The sequence below is a fragment of the Papio anubis genome, chromosome 10, assembly GCF_008728515.1.
Source record: "Papio anubis isolate 15944 chromosome 10, Panubis1.0, whole genome shotgun sequence".
Classification (NCBI taxonomy): domain Eukaryota; kingdom Metazoa; phylum Chordata; class Mammalia; order Primates; family Cercopithecidae; genus Papio; species Papio anubis.
In genome coordinates, this window is record NC_044985.1 from 83,444,489 (window position 1) to 83,463,370 (window position 18,882).

The window sequence follows — 18,882 nt, forward strand, 5'->3', positions numbered from 1 at the left end:
TGGTAAAACTAGAATAGACCAATTAGTGCCCAGAGCAGAGGTTTTTGAGACGCATGCACCTGTCCATTAGAAACTGTTCTGAGTCCACCATCTCCTTTTCGGAGGCCACCAACAGCCTTCAGATGTTAACAACTTCCAGCTTTTGGTGGTTTGTGACTCTCTTGAATATGTGTAACCTGGAGGAGAAAGCTGCCATTCCCTTGTGTGGCAGCCATACATAGCCCTAGAGTTATTTTTGAAGTTTACAAGCATGGTCCAGGCTCCTTAAAAGTACCCCTTATGCCTACAAAAGCAAATTCAAAGTGAAGGACAAAAGTTTTCAGGCGGTAATTAAACCTTTGGTTATGCTATTATACCTTGTCTCCCTGTCCCCTGGCAGCTTAACAATTAATCTTTTCAGAGGAAAGGAAAAACAAGTTACACCCAGGAACTACAGAGCTTACAACAGCCCTACACTATTAATTTTAATAATGTGAGAAGATAAACATATGTATGTCACTCACTCATGGCCAAATGAGCATCTATAGAGTCCTGCCCTGGTGTAGGTCTAAAATTTATAACTCAGATTCCTTTACCTAAGACCTTTCTAGGCCATTTAAATGTGCTCACATTGCTTAATTAGAAAAAAAATACAGTTTATATAGTTTTATTCCACTCACTTAAAAAAATGCCTTTAAAATATTTGTTAAAAAAAAAAGGTTCATTTTCTTAACTAGTGCTACCTTCCTTGCATTTTGAAAACTATAAAAGATGAAGTAAGAACAAGATCATGCAACCTCCTATTTTATGTAGTTTTTCAACATACTCTAACTCCTGGAAAAAAAGAGATATGATTCAATTTTTTTTCATCCTAAATCTTCTCCTGAAAAGCTTTTATTCTCAGTTTCATATGATTCAATTGAATCAAATGCTGAAAGAATAAAATACTACTCTCTCCTGCAATTTCTTAAGCATGCATATAGAAAAAAAAATTACTGCTGGCAAGAGGAGCTGTCAGTGTGAATCTCAGCAGAAGTAAATTGTTTGGTATTTGTAATGGAGTATAATAGCTATAATTCCATTTGAGCTGCTGCCACTAATAAGCTGATAAAAACTGTGAGTTGAGACCCAGGCATCCATCAGCGTGTGTCTTCCACAAATGTCTCTGCACATTTACTTAATCACAGAGACAGGCAACCCAATCCCATTAGGTGTACTGTGTCTGACAATGAAGAGCCCGAGCTGGCTCTTTCCACAAAAAGCATGCAAAATCACAGCTGCATACCAACTCCAAAGGAGTTTTCCTATCAGCAATTATCAGGAATTTTCATAGACATTTCTGGCTCCTGCAAAGTTGCGAGACAGTAACTTAAATATGCTCACAGTTAAGATGGGTTGGGGGAAAACACTTCTTTCATATGAAAAACAGTAACCACATTAAAAATGACAATCGGAAATTAAAATTTACTGTCTGAAACGCTTTAGGGCTGGTTTCACTTGTTGCCAAAAAGTTATTGATTTAATAACAAGCATTCTATTTAAACGACTGTATATACTGTTGTGTGTGTTAGTGTGAGTGAAAGTAAAGACAAATAATATCTAACCATGTGTCATTACAGGAACATTTTAAGAAGGGTGAAAAAAAGAGCAGTATCCTTCATAGTAATACTGACCAAGGGAATAAGGAGGCATGAGTTCCAGTCTTCTGTCACCAAATTGCTGAGTGATCTTACGCATATCATTTAAATGCACTTGCCTAACAGTCTCTATGCAGAGAAAAGAGGGTAGAAATAATAATACTGTAATGATTGCATGGGCTTTGCTGGCAGGAGTGCTTTGAAAAGTAGTTGGTATTTGGCAAGTTTATTTTTCATTTAACCTGCTCGATAAAAAGCATAAGGTACGATTATGCTCATTCTATTAATGATCAAATAAACGACCCATGAGGGAAACATTATACTTTTAGGTAAATACATCCTCCCCAGGAGCCTGTCAATATCCTGAACAACACGCATCTCAGAGACTCACATGCAAATGTTAAGAGCTGCGCTGCTGAGCGTATGCAGACATTTAGAAAAGAGCATATGTGCACATCTGAGTAACTGAGCTATCTCAGTATCCTAGAGTTGTGCAGAGCTGCAACAGCTCAAGAACAAGGAGGAAAATTCAGGAAGAAAGGAAGAAAAGTGTTCTGTAGATACAGTGTGCACAGTACAAAAATTACTATATTATCAAAACACAACAATATTCAGCTTCAATTGTCTGCTTTTCCTACCATTTTTGTCAAGAAGAGCTGCTTTTGCTATGTTCTCAACAATGTATTTTCTTCTGGCTTCTGAAATGTTTAGTAAACAGGCAGCCAAACGGAGTCCCACTCTGGAAGAAGACATGATTTTTCTGGAATAGGAGAAAAATTTTTATGTGTCTCTAGAGTTCATTCATATTTTCATGTTTTAACTATAAAAAAATCATAACTTTTTGGAAATGAAGCAGTCATAATATGAGCACTTTACTATTTCATTCCTAGAAAAATTCTAAAGCATAAAATCCCCAGATTGACTAAAATAAGAAACAATGTGTACACGGTCACATACATATGAACCTTGTAACGACACTGGAAAATACCTGGCAGGGTCCTCAGTATGAATTCCATCATGTATGTGAAAGTTTTTCATTAAAGTGTGTTATCCCATTTTAAGCATAGTTTTCCTTAGCCTTATCCCTGTTTTCAAGGTCTGTACTATTTTAAAAACAGGTATGATTTTTTTTTGTTGTTAAACTAGACTTACTGGGGAAATGCAGAAAAAGGAAACGAGGAAGATTATTTAATATGTGGATTCTTATAAAAGAAATTCTTGTGGCAAGAATGAAAAAGTATCTACAGGCCACGCCATGGACATTATTTGTATAATAAACAAGGAAGCCATTGGATGGTTTACATGACAATTGTCTAAGTTCCTCCTTGTTCCACCAAAGTTTCTAAATCAGTTTAAAGTCTTTTTACAAAATTCTGTAACTTGAAAGATGACACGTATTCTGATATATATTACTCAATAATATCAAAAATGTGATTTTTGTTGAAAATAGATTAATTACACAGGTTTTGGAGGTTGCTTTCTTTTTAGTACTCTAGAATAGCATTTTTGACTCATTTTTCCATACCTCAAATGATATTCACGATCTAAAGGAATTAAAATATCTTAAAATAATAAGAAAACAATTTCCCTCTTCAAGTTCAGCACCTCATAACGTTGGTCTCTTTTAAATATCATAACTAAAAATGGATGAGGCCCTCATGAATTCATTCAACAAATGTTTGATGAGGGTCGTTTTCTGACAGGTAATGTTCCCTGCGTGAGGGATATCAACCACAGTGGTCTAACTCTGAGACACGCTTTAAACTTTAGAGTTTAAGCTAAAAGTGCTCTGGTGCAAGTAATGGTGCTCTCCCTGAATAAATCCGCTGGCTTGTTCGCCAGGATCATTCGTTGGCCTAATCATCTTAACCTAGAGAGAGCTCAGGCTTCGTAGCTAGCTCAGGTTTGCAGGCAGGTTTTCATATCATGTCCATCGTCTCATCACTGAAAATTCATAAAAAGTCTGTCATTAGGTTTTTCTAGATACTAATAACATTGTTGTAATAAATCAGCCCAGACCTCTCGTTTCTATGTAAACAAAAAATTGCTTTACACAAGGGGTGTGGGCGTCTTCTGGTTTTCATTTGTTTTCAGTGTGTTTATGCAGCTTAATTGTCTCATCAGGCACTTTCCCAACATAATTATGCTTTTTAACAAATGGTGTTTATGGCAACCCCTAACAGTGCAAAAGAAAGGATTAGTTTCATCCTCTCATTCCACATTTTGATTCCCTGTGGACAGCTAAACCACACAAAGATGGTGTTAGAAAAATTCACCTTCACAGCGAAGCTGAAATGAGCGGCAGTACCAGGCTCAGAAAGTGACCCAAACGCAAGCCCCCCAAAACACTCTGTGTTTGGGACAGGGAGATCCTAGTCTTCCTAGCCCATCCCTTCAATTACCATTGGATGACCTCTGGTGATAGATCAAACACGCGACCGTCCTCCGCCTCCGCTCCTCCCCAACCCCAGAGAACCTAGCCCAGCAAGTGCAAAGTGCAGCAGTTCACCTGCCCCCTGCGCACGCACCCCACCGGCACTTGGAGGCCGCAAGGAGGCTCGCCAGGCTGCTGCAACGCGTGCTGCGGCCAGAACCCCGCTGCTAGGAATCCCTGCGCGGTTCCGCCTGGGTTCCTGGGTGGAGTGTCCCAGGACCACGTGCGCTGAAAGGGAATCCGAAGTGACTCCCGGACTCCACACAGGTCTCGCGGGACGCAGCAGCGGCGAGGGCGCGGGGTTGTGGCGCCCGGGAGTGAGGGGCGGCCGGCGGCTGCGCTGCCCCGGCCGAGCTCTCGAACTAGCGGCCGCGCCTCCCGCTCCGCAGTTTTTGGAAGGGGAGCGGACCTGCGCGCACCGAAGGGCAGTGGGGCAACGCGGCTGCCTAGCCCGAGTCGCCGCCGCGCGTGGCCCGCGCGCAGCCTCCGCCGCCGACTCCGCCTCCCGGGCGCCCGGAGCGCGCCCCACCCCAGCCGCACACCGCCCGGGCTGGCTCTGCCTCTCTCTCCCTGACCCGGCTCCACGTGCCTGGCGTCCCTGAACGCTTCAGTTTCTTCTCAGTGTTGCCTCTTCGTCTGCTCTTCTGTATCGCCAAACCCTCCGCAATTCTCTAGTCAGTTAATGACTTTAAAGGGGCCTTGGAATCTAATGATCAGGTCTTTGCCTATTGATCATGCACCAGCAGGGGGCTCTTCTCTGGTTTCCTTGCAAGGGACACATGCAGTCACACACACCCTTCTAGTAAATCCCCTCCTGAAGGATTAGTGGCCCCCGTGACTGTGAACTGGACCTACCCCGGGACAAAAGCAGTCCTTGTGCATACCCATTTAGTCAAAGTTACAACGAATATGAAACAGGCTTCCGCATTTCCTTTTTTTCTAGGCCACTCAACCTTGAAAACACATTTCGCTTCCAAAAAATCAGGACCTGCTTTTTTTTTTTCGTGTAGCAAGGATTAAATGTCACCATTTTGATCCAATTTTGTTCCTGTAGTGAAATAATCACTAAATAACTACTTTGACGGAATAAATTAATTTTTAAATCTATTTTTTATTTTCTAATTATAATTTTTAAACACAGATTTGAGGAAATTAACATTTATGTGGACATTTGGTTTCTAGCCTAATGTGGCATAAAAATAAGTAACATAATGAGTGTTAAAAAAAATCAGGTTCATGATGCTTCTCACATCATCATCATTGTACTTAGATGTCACAACAGTATTATGTGCGATTATGTCAGATCCAGCCTTCTCCATCTCGGAGTGTTGGCAGGTAGGAGGGTTGTTGGCAAGAGGAGGGGTGTTAACCTCAGGATCCTGGATCCATTCCAAGGCTGGTAATTACATTCTGCCAGCCAAAATTCATCCCATAATTTTAATTGGATAAATCCTTTCTGGCCTAAGCTACTGCTATGCCTGTCAAACTGTTGCCACATTTCACCCCAGAGGTGTCTGTGTTTTAGTTGCAAGAATCAGTCCCTTTGAGGTTGGCTTATCTGTTTAAATCCTCAAAATGCACTGGGATCCTATGGAATTAAATATATATTTAGGGTTTTTTTCCTACTAAATCTGCATTAAAATGCATAAAGTAGATACATATCCATGTTATTACCTAAAGAGCAATACCTATCTAATGTCAGCATTCACTACATAATTTTGAGAGCTTTTTAACCAGACCAATATTCCTAACTTTCTTCATCTTCCCTTTTGAGAGCTTTTTTGGCCTCTAACTTTAGCTTCCGTTTTCCAAAAAAAGTACTGTGGTGTCAAATGTTCCTTCCATGGTAGGGCAAAGAACCAGAATCCCCTGTATTTCACCTTTCCAAACAATCGGATGATGATACTACTTGCTAAATGAGACGGTGTAATAATACATCTAGTCTTATATTCCTCCAGAGAAAACAGTGTGACACCTAGGGGCTTCATGGTTCTAGCTGTAGAAACTGCCAGAAGGAAAGCTTTTTCCCCCATGGCTCCTAATCCTCTCTCTCTGCCCGTGAGACTGTTCCTTACAGAGCTACAGGCTATGGGGACATTAAGTAAGATAACATTTCTGAAAGCATCCCTTTCTCCACTCTACTCGCTTCAAACACAAATGGAGAGAAGCAGGGCCCCAGTGTTCTTTGTGGGGGGCAGCATCTGGCGCCTGCCTGAGGACGGTAAGTATGTATTTTTGGAAAATACAAGGAGACACATACCAACCTGTCTCATGAGAAGTTTAGCGATACGATTGAAAGTATTATTTTGTTCTCTTCAAGAATGGAAAGTTACCATCACTTACTTTAGGTGTACCGCATGTAATCCTGCCCATTTCGCTACATAAAAGAGCTTTATGTAATATTTGTGTGTGCATCTCAAGTCTCTCATTTTTATTTAACTTAGCATTCTTTGGAGGGAGTCTTCCTACTTTTTGAATAAATGTATTATTCTGACTCCTTGATTCTTCTGCTAAATTCACCTTGTGGGCATTAGTTCTTTTGTTCCTGTCCAGAAAGATATAAACCCTAGAATAGAGACAAACTGAAACTCCCACCGGTCAGTTCTATCTACAACTGCTGTTCCGTAACACACCCATTGGCTTCCTGTTAGACAAAGAGGACACTTTTCTTTACCCTTTGTTTTCATTTTTGCAAGCAGGGAGAACCTAGCTCTTGTAGAAGACTTTCCTGGCCCATCTGAGCTGAAGAGGGTAAAAGGGAGAGGCTGTGCTTGCTGTGGCCTCACGGATCTACCTGAGCCCACAGCCCAGGTACTGGTTGAGCAGGGCTAGGACAAGGGTGAGGTCAATGAGGCATTCACCCTGGGCACAAATGTAAGTAGGTGCCAAAAAACTCAGGGATGCAACATTTTTAAAAATAAAAATTAATGCAGAAAAGAAATGTGGTGAACAAAATATCAAAATCTTAAGTAAAGACAGGATCCGACCCTGCCCTTGCCTCTCAACTCAGCCTCACTGACCTCACCCTGATGCTGGCCCTGGGATTGTTCCCTTGCGCCAACCTGTTTCTGATTGTAGGCCTGAGAGGAAACCGTGCCACTCTGCCCTGCCTGCATCCTCTCTTCTGGCCCCCGACATGGGCAACAAAACCAACAATGTCAAGGGTAGAAATTTCCAGGCCAGTGGAGACATATAATTCATACTCTGTTCAAGAGTTTCTAGACTTCCATAGATAGAAGACAGCCAATTTATTTCAAAAGAAGGCAAACCAGGCGCAGTGGCTCACATCTGTAATCCCAGCACTTTAAGGAGGCCAAGGCAGGCAGATCACTTGAGGTCAGGAGTTTGAGACAAGCCTGGCCACCATGGTGAAACCCTGTCTCTACTAAAAATACAAAACTTGGCCAGGTGTGGTGGTGCATGCGTGTGATTCCAGCTACTCAGGAAGCTGAGGCACGAGAATTACTTGAACCTGGGAGGCGAAGGTTGCAGTGAGCCAAGATCGTGCCACTGCACTCCAGCCTGGGGGACAGAGCAAGACTCTGTCTCAAAAAAAAAAAAAAAGAAAGAAAGAAAAAAAGAAGGTGGCAAAACCTTATTGGAACAAGGAAAAGAATCCACTCTACTTACCTGATACATTTCAGAGTATGAAAATTAGGTTTCCTGTTGTGCTGTGGAATTTTGAAATGTTTTTAAAGAACCTCCTAATTAATACTATCTATATTCTGTTGTTGTTGTTTTTTTCTTTTTTTGGTGTAGCATTTGTTTGTGTTCAGGAAACCATGAGTAGAGAATTATCCTTAGAAAGACAGAAGTCTAATTCTTATTGCAGTTTTTTTCTTTGAAAATTTCACTTTAATCACATTTTTGCACTATGTCAGACTTCATTCTATTTTCTTCCCTCATGGAACACAAAAAAAAATTTATTTCTTCTTTCGTATAAATGTAGTCTGATAAATAAGAGATTTTTAAAAGTGACCTTAGTTGTCATTGTAGGACAGTAAAGTGTTTTTAATTACCTGTATATTTTAAATTGTTTTATCATGTGATATTATGAAATATGTGTTCTACTAGTCATTTTTTTAAAATAGCAAATAGATTTCACTGCTACCATTATTAGTTTGGAGCGACAGAAGCTGTGCTATTAATTTAAGTGAAGAAAAGGAGCTTGATGTCCAGAAAAAAGTGACAGCAACTAACAGAAACACCTCCACTCCCCACACACCTGTGTATTAATTACATGAAATGATCACTAGCCATTTTTGTCTGGAGGAAGGAGGGGTGTGGGAAACCATAGAATTTTGAAAATTAACAATTTATTTTTCACCTTAATATTTTTGAAATCACTTTCCCTTTACACAGAATGTATTGGGGTCTTTCTCCTTAGTCTGCCAATGTCTCTTTCAAAAAAGACCAATAGGCTAAAATGTAAGCATAGTTATTAGCTTAAAATGGAATCGCTTGCTATGCATTCACAGCTGGAATATCTCATGTAACTAGCCAAAAGTTAAAAGCCTATGATCCACCCGCCCCTTAATTCATTATTTGCTTTTTTATACCTTCCATGTGGTCATTCGGTTGTGCTTTCCTTTATTAAGGGACCTGGGCATAATGCAGATGAAATAAAGTGTTTCCAAGAGCCTCTCTCCAACGCTGTTTTTTCATAACTATTAGTTATATTGCAGATGAAAAACAATTCCTAAAATAGACTTTGAATTTCTGCTGAAAATTTGTTTTAACTTTTGGGATGACCTTAAGATTATTTCCAAAGCTACTAAAATTCACAAAATGTATCATTATATTCAAACAATGCTGGGAATGCTTAGACACGTTTTCCCCTAAGTAACGTGAATTTTTGTTGTTTTATGAAGTTTTATCTATAAATATTTACTTAAAAATGCCAACCCGTGAATGGTAACTGCCAACATCTTGTGTCAGTCCAGCAGTGGCCAGTCACGCTCTCCACACTTTTGTAGGGCTGTTGTTGTTTAATGTCCCTATGTATATGCAAATGAATGGCAACTCTTACTGACACCAAGAGGGGAAGGTCCTATATGCACAGAAATCAGAGACCCAGAACGAAAGCCTGCGTGTCATGTTTGCCACGTCCTAATTCAGGTGGGTGTTCAGAGGCACCCCTTGTTTTGAAAAGGAGCCCCTTGTGGAGAGAACCAGTTCTCCTGCTCTTGTGTAGATCTCCAAGCCCCGTCTCTGCAGGACACTCAAACTCAGGTTTTCCTGCTAGTTTGTTTGGTTTTTACTACATAGGTCAGTGTTGGAAGGAATTTAACTTTTTTGAATGTACCGTTTCATTACATTTAAATAAAAAATATTTAATTTCTTAGGAAGAAGGGGTAAAGATTAATTTGTTGGTGCTTTTGCTTTTCTTAAAACTTTTATTTTGATGCCTTTTTTTTAAACCATGGTTTTTTGTTTTTATTTTCGTTTTGAGACAGACTCTTCTCTTGCCCAGGACGGAATGCAGTGGCTGACCATGGGTCCCTGCAGCCTCTACTTCCCAGGCTCAGGTGATTCTCCCACCTAGGCCTCCTGAGTAGCTGGGGCTACAGGCAGGTGCCACCACACCTGGCTAATAGCTGGGGCTACAGGCACGTGCTCCCACACCTTGCTAATTTTTGTCTTTTTTGTAGACACGGGGTTTTGCTATGATGCCCAGGCTAGTCTTGAACTCCAGAACTCAAGGAGTTGGCCTGCCTCAGCTTCCCGAAGTGCTGTGATTACAGGAATGAGCCACCGTGCCCAGCCTGCATGTTTTCTTTATCCTATCCTGTGTCTCTCAGTTATTATTCAACACTTTTAGCTTAAAGGTCAATGCTCATGTCAAAGATTTGAAAGCAAAAATTCCCTGCCCCTACAGGGCAGAAGGGACCTTAGAGATCACCTGGCATCTCCTCATAACCCTTTGTTCAAATTCTGCCTCTGCCTGGTGCAGTGGCTTACATCTGTAACCCCAGTGCTTTGGAGAGGCTGAGGCAGGAGGATGGCTTGAGGCCAGGACGTCGAGGTTGCAGTAAGCTGTGATCACACCACTGCACCCCAGCCCAGGAGAGCAAGACCCTGCCTCAAAAAAAATTACACCTCACCTGAAATAAGACAGTAGAGATGAAAGCAGAGTGGCTGATGGAAGCAGGGGGTTGGGGTGGAGAGCTGGGTGTCCCACAGTCCTGCACTTTTCAACCCCCATCTGCCCTTATCTGCTTCTTCCACAGCCTGTGCCTGAAACCTAAGGTCCCTTCAAAACCACAAACTAGTTCAAACACTTTTCTTGGGCTTGAACCCCTTTTTTATAACATCATACAATGTTCTTATCTTTTGAAAATTAACCCTTTCTCTTGAAAAGAGATCTATTATGTGGTCTCAAAATGCAAGCACTGCTGGGCACGGTGACTCACGCCTGTAACCCCAGCACTTTGGAAGGCCAAGGCGGGCGAATTGCTTGAGCTCAGGAGTTCAAGACCAGCCTGGGCAACATTTGGAGACCCCTGTCTCTTAAAAAAAAAAAAAAAAAAAAAAAAAAAAAAAAAGTCCAAAAATTAGCCAAGCATGGTTGTGCTCACCTGTAGTCCCCAGCTACTCAGGAGGTGAGGTGGGAGGGTAGTTTGAGCCCAGGAGCGAGACCCTATCTGGGGAAAAAAAAAAAAAAAAAAAGCAAGTGCTGTGGAAAATCCACATTACTTTGTAAATTATTGGATGGGTCTTAATTTCTGCAGAGGAAATAAATATGAATATTCAAATCTGAAATGTTCCATCAAAGACTTGAATTAATACTGGAGGAAATGTGGTAAAGAAACCATAACGATCAAGATTTGGGGGAAGGAGAAAGGAGGATTCCAAAAGATGCAATCAAATAGGGCAGGTAATTACAGTTCAAACAACATGCAAGAATGAAAGTGGCTCAGTTACTGTATCATTAACCAGTTCTGAAGACAGTAATACAACCCTGCTCTTCCCAATACCTCTGTGAGTTTAAACATCGGTATTTTCATTTTTCTATTTTAAGCAAAAGGATAGATGTGTTCCTTATAGGAGATTTCTGGGTTTTCTGTATTTTAATTAGATATGGGGCCCATTTTTGTTCTCTGCACCCTCATCCTTCTTTTTTTTTACTTATATCTCATGTTACTCCCTTTGATCTATTCTGTGACCTTAAGTTCTGAATGACTACAGAACTGTCTGCAGCAGTGGCTTCAGCCACTCATATTTTAAAGCCAAATTTAAATTATAAATATAAAAACATATAATCAAAAATATGTAATGAAAATACATTTTGTAAATCAGAATCAAATTACATCAAATATTCATTTTATGACTACTGATTTTACTCAAATAAAATCCACACAACTTTTCATATCAGGTTTTCTTTATTTGTTAATTTAAGACACAAAGGACTCTCCACAGTTTTATTTCTATAAAACACTAATACTTTTGAAGAAATTTTTCAAACTATAAAACTTGTTAAACTAGTTGTATCTAATTAGACTGTCTAAAATTTATTGATAAAAGTACAAGAGTAGAGAAGTTGGAGGGAAAAATGTTTTAAAAATTTATCCTGGGTGCAACCTCAATTGACGTAGTAATAAACCAAGTGGAAGACTGTATTCTTTTTTTTTTTTTTTTTTTGAGACAGTCTTACTCTGTCGCCAGGCTGGAGTGTAGTGGCGCGATCTTGGCTCACTGCAACTTCCACCTCCCTTGTTCAAGTGCTTCTTCTGCCTCAGCCTCCAGAGTTGCTGGGACTACAGGTGCTCACTACCATGCCCAGCAAATTTTTGTATTTTTATTAGAGATGGAGTTTCACCATGTTGGTCGGGATGGTCTCGATCTCTTGACCTTGTGATCCGCCTGCCTCAGTCTCCCAAAGTGCTGGGATTACAGGCGTGAGCCACAGTGCCTGGCCTGGAAGACTGTATTCTGTAGAATAACTTGATCTCCTCAAGTATGTCCAGTCTTAAAACAAACACCAAATATGTTAATAGGAATATATAATATTTTGCTCATCATAATGAAAGTAAATGTCTGTGACAACACAGTTTTTATATATTAAAAAATGTTCTTTATAGATGTGATTTTGTTGAAAGTTGTAATATAAATAGTATACAGTATGTAATATATCTAATGGATTGACTGTCTAATTATAAAACATGGTTTAAAGCTAGAGGAAACCTGACATGTTTCTCACATTAAGGGTATGAAACCCAGGCCTAAAGAGGGTAATTATTACATGTCTAATATCACTCTTCTATTTTATTTATTTATTTTTTAATTTTATTTATTTATTTATTTATTTATTTTTGAGACAGAGTCTTGCTCTGTTGCCCAGGATGGAGTGTGGTGGAAGACTCTCTGCTCACTGCAGCCTTGCCTCCCTGTAAATGCCGCCTCCCAAGCTCAAGGGATTCTCATGCCTCAGCCTCCTGAGTAGCTGGGATTATGGACTTGCGCCACCACGCCCAGCTAATTTTTGTATTTTTAGTAGAGATGAGTTTCGCCATGTTGGTCAGGCTGGTCTCAAATTCCTGGCCTCAAGTGATCCACCGTCCTCAGCCTCCCAAAGTGCTAGGATTACAGGCATGAGCCACTGCGCCGATCCTATTTTAAACTTTACATGCCTGGAGGATAAAGTCCAGGGCCCTTCCCAGAGTGGCCCTGCCCAATTTTTTAAGTATTTTCTCCATTCCTTTTCCCAACCCTCCTCATTCTAATTTCATACCCTAACAGTACCTGCTCACCAACAATTTAAACTATTACATGGCTCTGACTTTGCTTGTGCTTTGCTCAAAATTTCATTCCATGGCCTCACCCACCCATCCAATAAACAACCCCCATCTCTGTGAAGACTTCCTGAATTCTATCCTCTTTCCTAGGATTCATTAAATAATTTCTTTGTTCCCAGAACATCTTACACTTAGAAATGAAACACTGATCACATCATATTATTGTTTAGATTATTTCATAAGCACCTCTCTCTCCTGTCAGATTAAGTAGAAACAGGATAGTCCTTATCTTTGTATCTTTTTTTTGTTTTTAGATACAGGGTTGCTGCTGCTCAGGATGAAGTACAGTGGTATGATTATGGCTCACTGCAGCCTTGCCCTTCTTGGCTAAGCCAATCCTCCCTCCTCAGCCACCTAAGTAGCTGGGACTACAGTCTTATGCCACCACACCAAGCTAATTTTTAAAATTTTGTTAGAGATGCAGTCTCACTGTGTTGCCCAGACTGATTTCAAACTCCTGGCCTCAAGAAATCCTCTTGCCTTGCCTCCCAAGTTCTGCGGTTACAGGCATGAGCCATTACAGCCCTTAGTCCAGTCTTGAATCATGGTAGGCACATTGTAAAAATGTATTGACGAAATGAATTCATGGACTGATGGTGGATAAGTATATGCGTCAGTGAATGAATGTGAGGACAAATTAATGAATAAACAAACAAACCAACAACAAGGAAGTGAATGAATAGGTCAGTTTTTCAACCTTGGCACTGTTATATTTTGAGCAATATAATTCTTTGTTGTGAGGGGCTGTCCTGTGCACTGTAGGACCCTTAGCAGCATCGCTGGCCTCTACACACTAGATGCCAGTAGCAGCTCCCTCCATCCCCACCCTTGCAGCTGGGAAAACCAAAAATGTCTCCAGACGTTGCCAAAGACCTGCCAAGGGCAAAATTGCCCTTGATTGAGAACCACTGGAAGAGATGGAAAGAAGACTGGTTACAGCAATTCAGGTGGAGAGCAGGGATTGGTCTCCAATCAGTCCAGTACTTTCTCTAATATGATTTAGCCTTGTTGAGATCCAAATTCCATTCTTAATCTTCTCACAAAATATTCTTAAAACACTCTGTTGAAAACAGAGTCAACAAAAATATGATTTATGAGACAGAATATTTTAAAACAACATTAAGAGTAAAGGTATACTTCCTTTATTTTAACAAATTTGGTTTACTATTGCCTTTTTAAAATACCATTTATCTGTAGCTGATATTGTTAAATGATAATTATGTGACCGTGCCTAATAAGTATTTGCTCCTAGAAGTCATATGGTTTGTCAAAATTTTCTAAATGCCACTTTATAGCACCATCTTGTGGCTCTCAGAGGAATTCATGGATTTCAGTTTAAAATGTCTAGTTATTTCTTCAGAAAAGGATGAAAAGAATAAACTATAAAGAAAAAATAAGTTGTGCTTATTGAAATGTTCTACCAAACTCTGAATTAGAGACGTAGTGAAGTTTGACTTCAATTTTTATATTTGGCCAGGATTTACTGTTTGGTTTCAACGATAGCTTCCTCTTTGGCCTTTGGAAAGTCAAATAGCCGCAAACCTATGTCATTGTCATCATCATGTGTTTCTTTTGTAGGTTACTATCATGTGCAATCAGCAAAGAAGGGATGTGCCAACAAGAAAGGTCATCCTAATGTACTGTTTAATATTTGAATATTCATTTTGAATGTACGGATATAACTTAGAATTAAAATTTCCTTATGTGCTATAAGTATTGGAAGAGCAGTGTTGCAAAATTAGAGAAGATTGTGAAAGCTGGTAAGCTTACACAGAAAACAAATAAGAATCTTTAAGCTGTTAAATTGAGAAATAGAGATATAGATTGACAATAATATGAATATTCATTCCTGTACCATGATGTCAAACTTTTAAAATCTGATTACTAAGTTATTTATTATATAAGCATAATTGCAATTACAATTCACATTTTGTATTATATCTAAGGAGTTCATTCTATGATGGTATCTAGCATCAGCCTCCAAAAAATGTTGATCCAATACTTAGCCTTTGGGAATTTGGCCTAAAAATGTATTCGATATACATCTATTCTAAACCTAAAAGAAGAATCAAATAGAAAGAAAATGATGTAAAACATAACAGATTTGAGGTACCTTCCTCTTTTTTTAAATATGTGAGTTTTTTCTTTCTAACTTGAAAGTAAATATTTATCATGAAATATCAGGAGCATTAAATGCTAATGACCGTACGAGTAGCCTACATGGGATTACTGTATGGAAAAAAGCATTTCTATTAATGGATATATCAATAATAGTCCAATTTTATAGGCAAAATGTTTAATTGATTAAAATTATCATTTGTTATTTTCCACCCTGATAGACAGTCTCCTTCTCTTCTCCATGACATAAACTAAACATAGCCATAGACTAGAAGATTCTATTCCCTGATTATCTCCACATGGAAACATCAACAATGGCCGGCTGAGTTCAGCCCAGCGTATTTGGATATCTAAGCTCCATTCTTCTCCAAGATGAGGTACCATTACTTAGGGAAATGGTAAGAATACAAGGGGGTCTAAAAGAGAACTTTTCTTGCAAGAACTTTCACATAATTGTTTCGATCTCAAAGTAACAATATTGCATTACAGGACAGTGGACTCCTTTGCAGGTCTTCGTGGTTGAAGGTAGATCCCCAGTAGGTAGATCAAGTCAGCAAGCTCAAATAACCACAATAGTTGTAATGGCATTTAGCTCTATGTAACCCACATACCTCTGTAAGAAGGCAATCCACGTTATGAATAACATAGTTTTTGGCTTTGAGTGAGCATAGAGATGCCCCGGATTAGTCAATATTCCATAGCGGAAAAAACTTCAGACCAGGGATCGAGAAACCATATTTCTATTCCAGCCTGTCACCAAGTGCATAACATTAGACAAATGACTCAGTCCCTCTGCATCTCAGTTCCCATATCTGTCAAATGAGGGGGCTGGACTAGGTGTTCTTTAATGTCCTTTCCAGCTTAACAGATTAAGATTCTGTGAATTGTTCTGCTGGGTATGAGTCTAGCCCAACTTTAATATTCTCTTTCTGCGAGTGGCCCTAGGGAATGATTTGAGTAGCGTCACCCTGCACATTTAAGGACTTAACAAAACCATCTCTAACTTTCCCTCCTAGTGATCAAAGGTAGAAGTACCCTTTAAGTTTTTGAACTTTTCTTAATGCCATTTATTTTCAACATACGCCACATCAGAAAGACTTCCATTTTACTTGTGAATATTTTCTTCAAATTTCAGAGAATATCCACCTAATCTTACTTTTCTAAAGTCAGCTTCTAATTCTCCGAACCTTTTATATCTTACATATTTTACAGACTGTAATCATACATCTTTTATCTTTTCCTGAAGAGAGGCTGCAGAACGTTTACCCTGGTAAGGGTTCCACAATCGAAATAACTTTCGGTCTCACTTCATCGTATCAGACTCACTTCGTCGTCTTATTGGATATTCCCAATGGCTGTTAAAGCTTCAACAATTCCGAAACATTTACCTTTGTTTTCTGATTGTTTCTGTTTTGAGTTTGGTTTATTCTGGCTTGGTTAGTCAATTTACTTTTGGCAGGATTTTTTGGGGCTATCACTTCAGAAACTGGCTTTACCATTCTAAGCCTATTGTTTTAGCCTGTCCTGACACAGAGTCATTTCTGGGAAGATTTTATACTTCTCTGAATATTTTTTCCAGCTCCATTTTAAAAAAATGTATTTAATTATTTCCTTCTAGAAATTAATAAGAACCTCTGAACTTCACATTAGGATGGACATTTAAAAGATAAATGAACTTTCAGTCCAATATCTGAGACATCTCAAAGATTCAGATGTCTCCAGTTTCCGTTTCTGTATTTGATATACTTAATTCAAAGGTAAATTCACAATATATTGAGACTAATTCAGTGTGTTCCCTTGTGCTACCTCAGTCAAACATGGTTTTGGTGATGAAAGTTCATGTTCAATAATCCCTGGAATCAAAAGTAGTTTAGTGTGAGAACTAAAAAAAAAAAAAAAAAAAAAAAAAAGTATATATATTCAATGCAAAGAAAAGAGAGTTATGTATTTACAAGGAGTGAGAAAATTAAAGTTTGGAACCTGCCGTGATGAGGAGTAAGAAGCGATGACATTTCCACTGAATGTGCTACCCTACCTTCTCAACTACTGATAAATTGTACTAACTTTGTAAAACTGGAAACCTAACTTGTCTTATGTTGAATGTTAGCCAATAGTTGTAGCAAAGGTGATTAGTCAGTTAATCTCAAAGTTAGTTAGGATTTTAAATTTAACCTATAGATACACCATAATAAACAGGATTGGGGCAACTAACATGATTTATTTGTTGAAATTAAAGTTATTACGAAGTTATCATATCAAATATTCTGATAAAAATAGTCAAAAATACTTTTGGTCACTAAATTTCATACCATTACTACATTTGTATTAATTATATGATATGGACCCTTATATTTCAGTAGTTCATGGCTTTTACTGATACCTTTGTTTCTCTTTAATATTTAGAGAAAGGATTTTTATATTACTGTTTTTCTCTTAAAGTTATACACATTTTTGCTATTTTTATCTTATTTACAAATTAAGCACATTTAAGTTACTAATCTACTTTAAATTTTAAATGAGAAATGCTTTAAAAAATAGGAATTAGACATCTTGTGCCCAAAATATTGAAAACATAATCCCTTTAAAAATATCCACCATCAAAAAAAAAAAAAAAAAAAATCCACCATCTCTCTCCTCCCTTTCCTTTTAATTCAAACTAGTTAGTTTCCTTTGAAGATGTCTTTTGCCAATGTTTCTGAAAACTATTTTTGTTTGAAAATTTCAGGGTGGAATGGTTTTTTAGATGAAGGAAACTGTATTTGCAATTATAGCTTATAAAGTAGAGAAAACCATAAACTCCCTTTGGCATCAGTTTGACTCAAGGTCAAAATTAGATTTCCTCCTCTATAGCATTTGAATCATAAACCCCTCTTTTTATAAGTAGATAGATTGGGGGTGGAGGGTCAGTTGGAGACTACAAAATATACTGTATGAATACGAGTGAAAGTAGAATTTTAAGTAAACAGCTCCCTTAATTTTGACCTTTTCTATTAAAGGGTTTTTTTTTTTTTTTTTTTGGCCTTAGTACTGATATCATTTTACATTTTCTTAATTCAATAACAACTTAGCTTTTAAAATTTCAGATTTACACTATTAAAGGTAGAACTGTGTATTTTCATATCAGAAAGTCTGGGGGTAGTGATGGTAATTTTTACAGAGAAAGGCATTGAGGCCTGCTATGCTACAGAACTATTAGGTGTCGTGAGGAAATGAAAAAGGTACTTACAGAGAAATAATTCCTGGCCTTTAGGACCCTGTAATATGTAGCTATCTTTTTTAGGCTTTCATGCCAAACATTCACAAATCAATCTTGCAGTTATCATTTGAGTGGGAAAGTGTGGGGATTGGACTAGAAAAATCACCTCCTTTACTCTGTTTCATCAACTCTTATTTGAATGCATCACCTCACTAATGATTGTGCCTAAAGATAATTGACAATTCAAAGTTAAACTCATTTTACACTAATTATCTAATATTCATTTAACTAGCATTTATGAGGTCACAAATCACCACGCTAAAGGAGTCCTAAAAGAGTTTTCTGAAGAAGCAGGAAAATACACAATCCCACATTGAGGAACAAGACTTTAAGACAACTAGAAAATCATTAAAAGGTTGTTAAGCCAGGATCCAAGATTAATTTTACATGATAAATAAATCTGACTCATGATCAAGCAATGAGAATCACATAAAAACATTATGAAATGATAAATTCTACCACCTGACAAGAGGGCCACACTTAAGTCTTTTTGGCAGATGGTTGGTAGCAGGTGAATGATTGAGGATACATGGTGGTTATTTGGTCTCTTTTTCAATAACTTTCCTTGACTTACTCAGCCCTTGTCCAAGTGAACACAAAAATGTGCTAAGAATCATGCAGACTTTGCATAAAGATAAGTAATATGCATAGCTCCTTAGTTTC

At 38.6% G+C, this 18,882-nt stretch overlaps 1 protein-coding gene across 3 annotated transcripts in view; it reads right to left on the minus strand.

The window, feature by feature from the left end:
- The window catches only part of FTCDNL1 (formiminotransferase cyclodeaminase N-terminal like), a 42,847-nt gene extending 38,069 nt beyond the window's left edge, over positions 1-4,778 (minus strand). The window contains exons 1-2 of one of the 3 annotated variants that reach the window (XM_021923838.2): positions 4,145-4,757; positions 2,255-2,376 (exon numbers count right to left, since the gene is read on the minus strand). In XM_021923838.2, the coding sequence (XP_021779530.2) occupies positions 2,255-2,369 (115 nt within the window). In that variant the 5' untranslated portion in view covers positions 2,370-2,376; positions 4,145-4,757. Of the gene's footprint in view, positions 1-2,254; positions 2,377-4,125 lie in introns of all 3 variants that reach the window. The other 2 variants (XM_021923837.2, XM_021923839.2) reach the window with 2 other exon arrangements.
- Between the last annotated feature and the right edge of the window lie 14,104 nt (positions 4,779-18,882).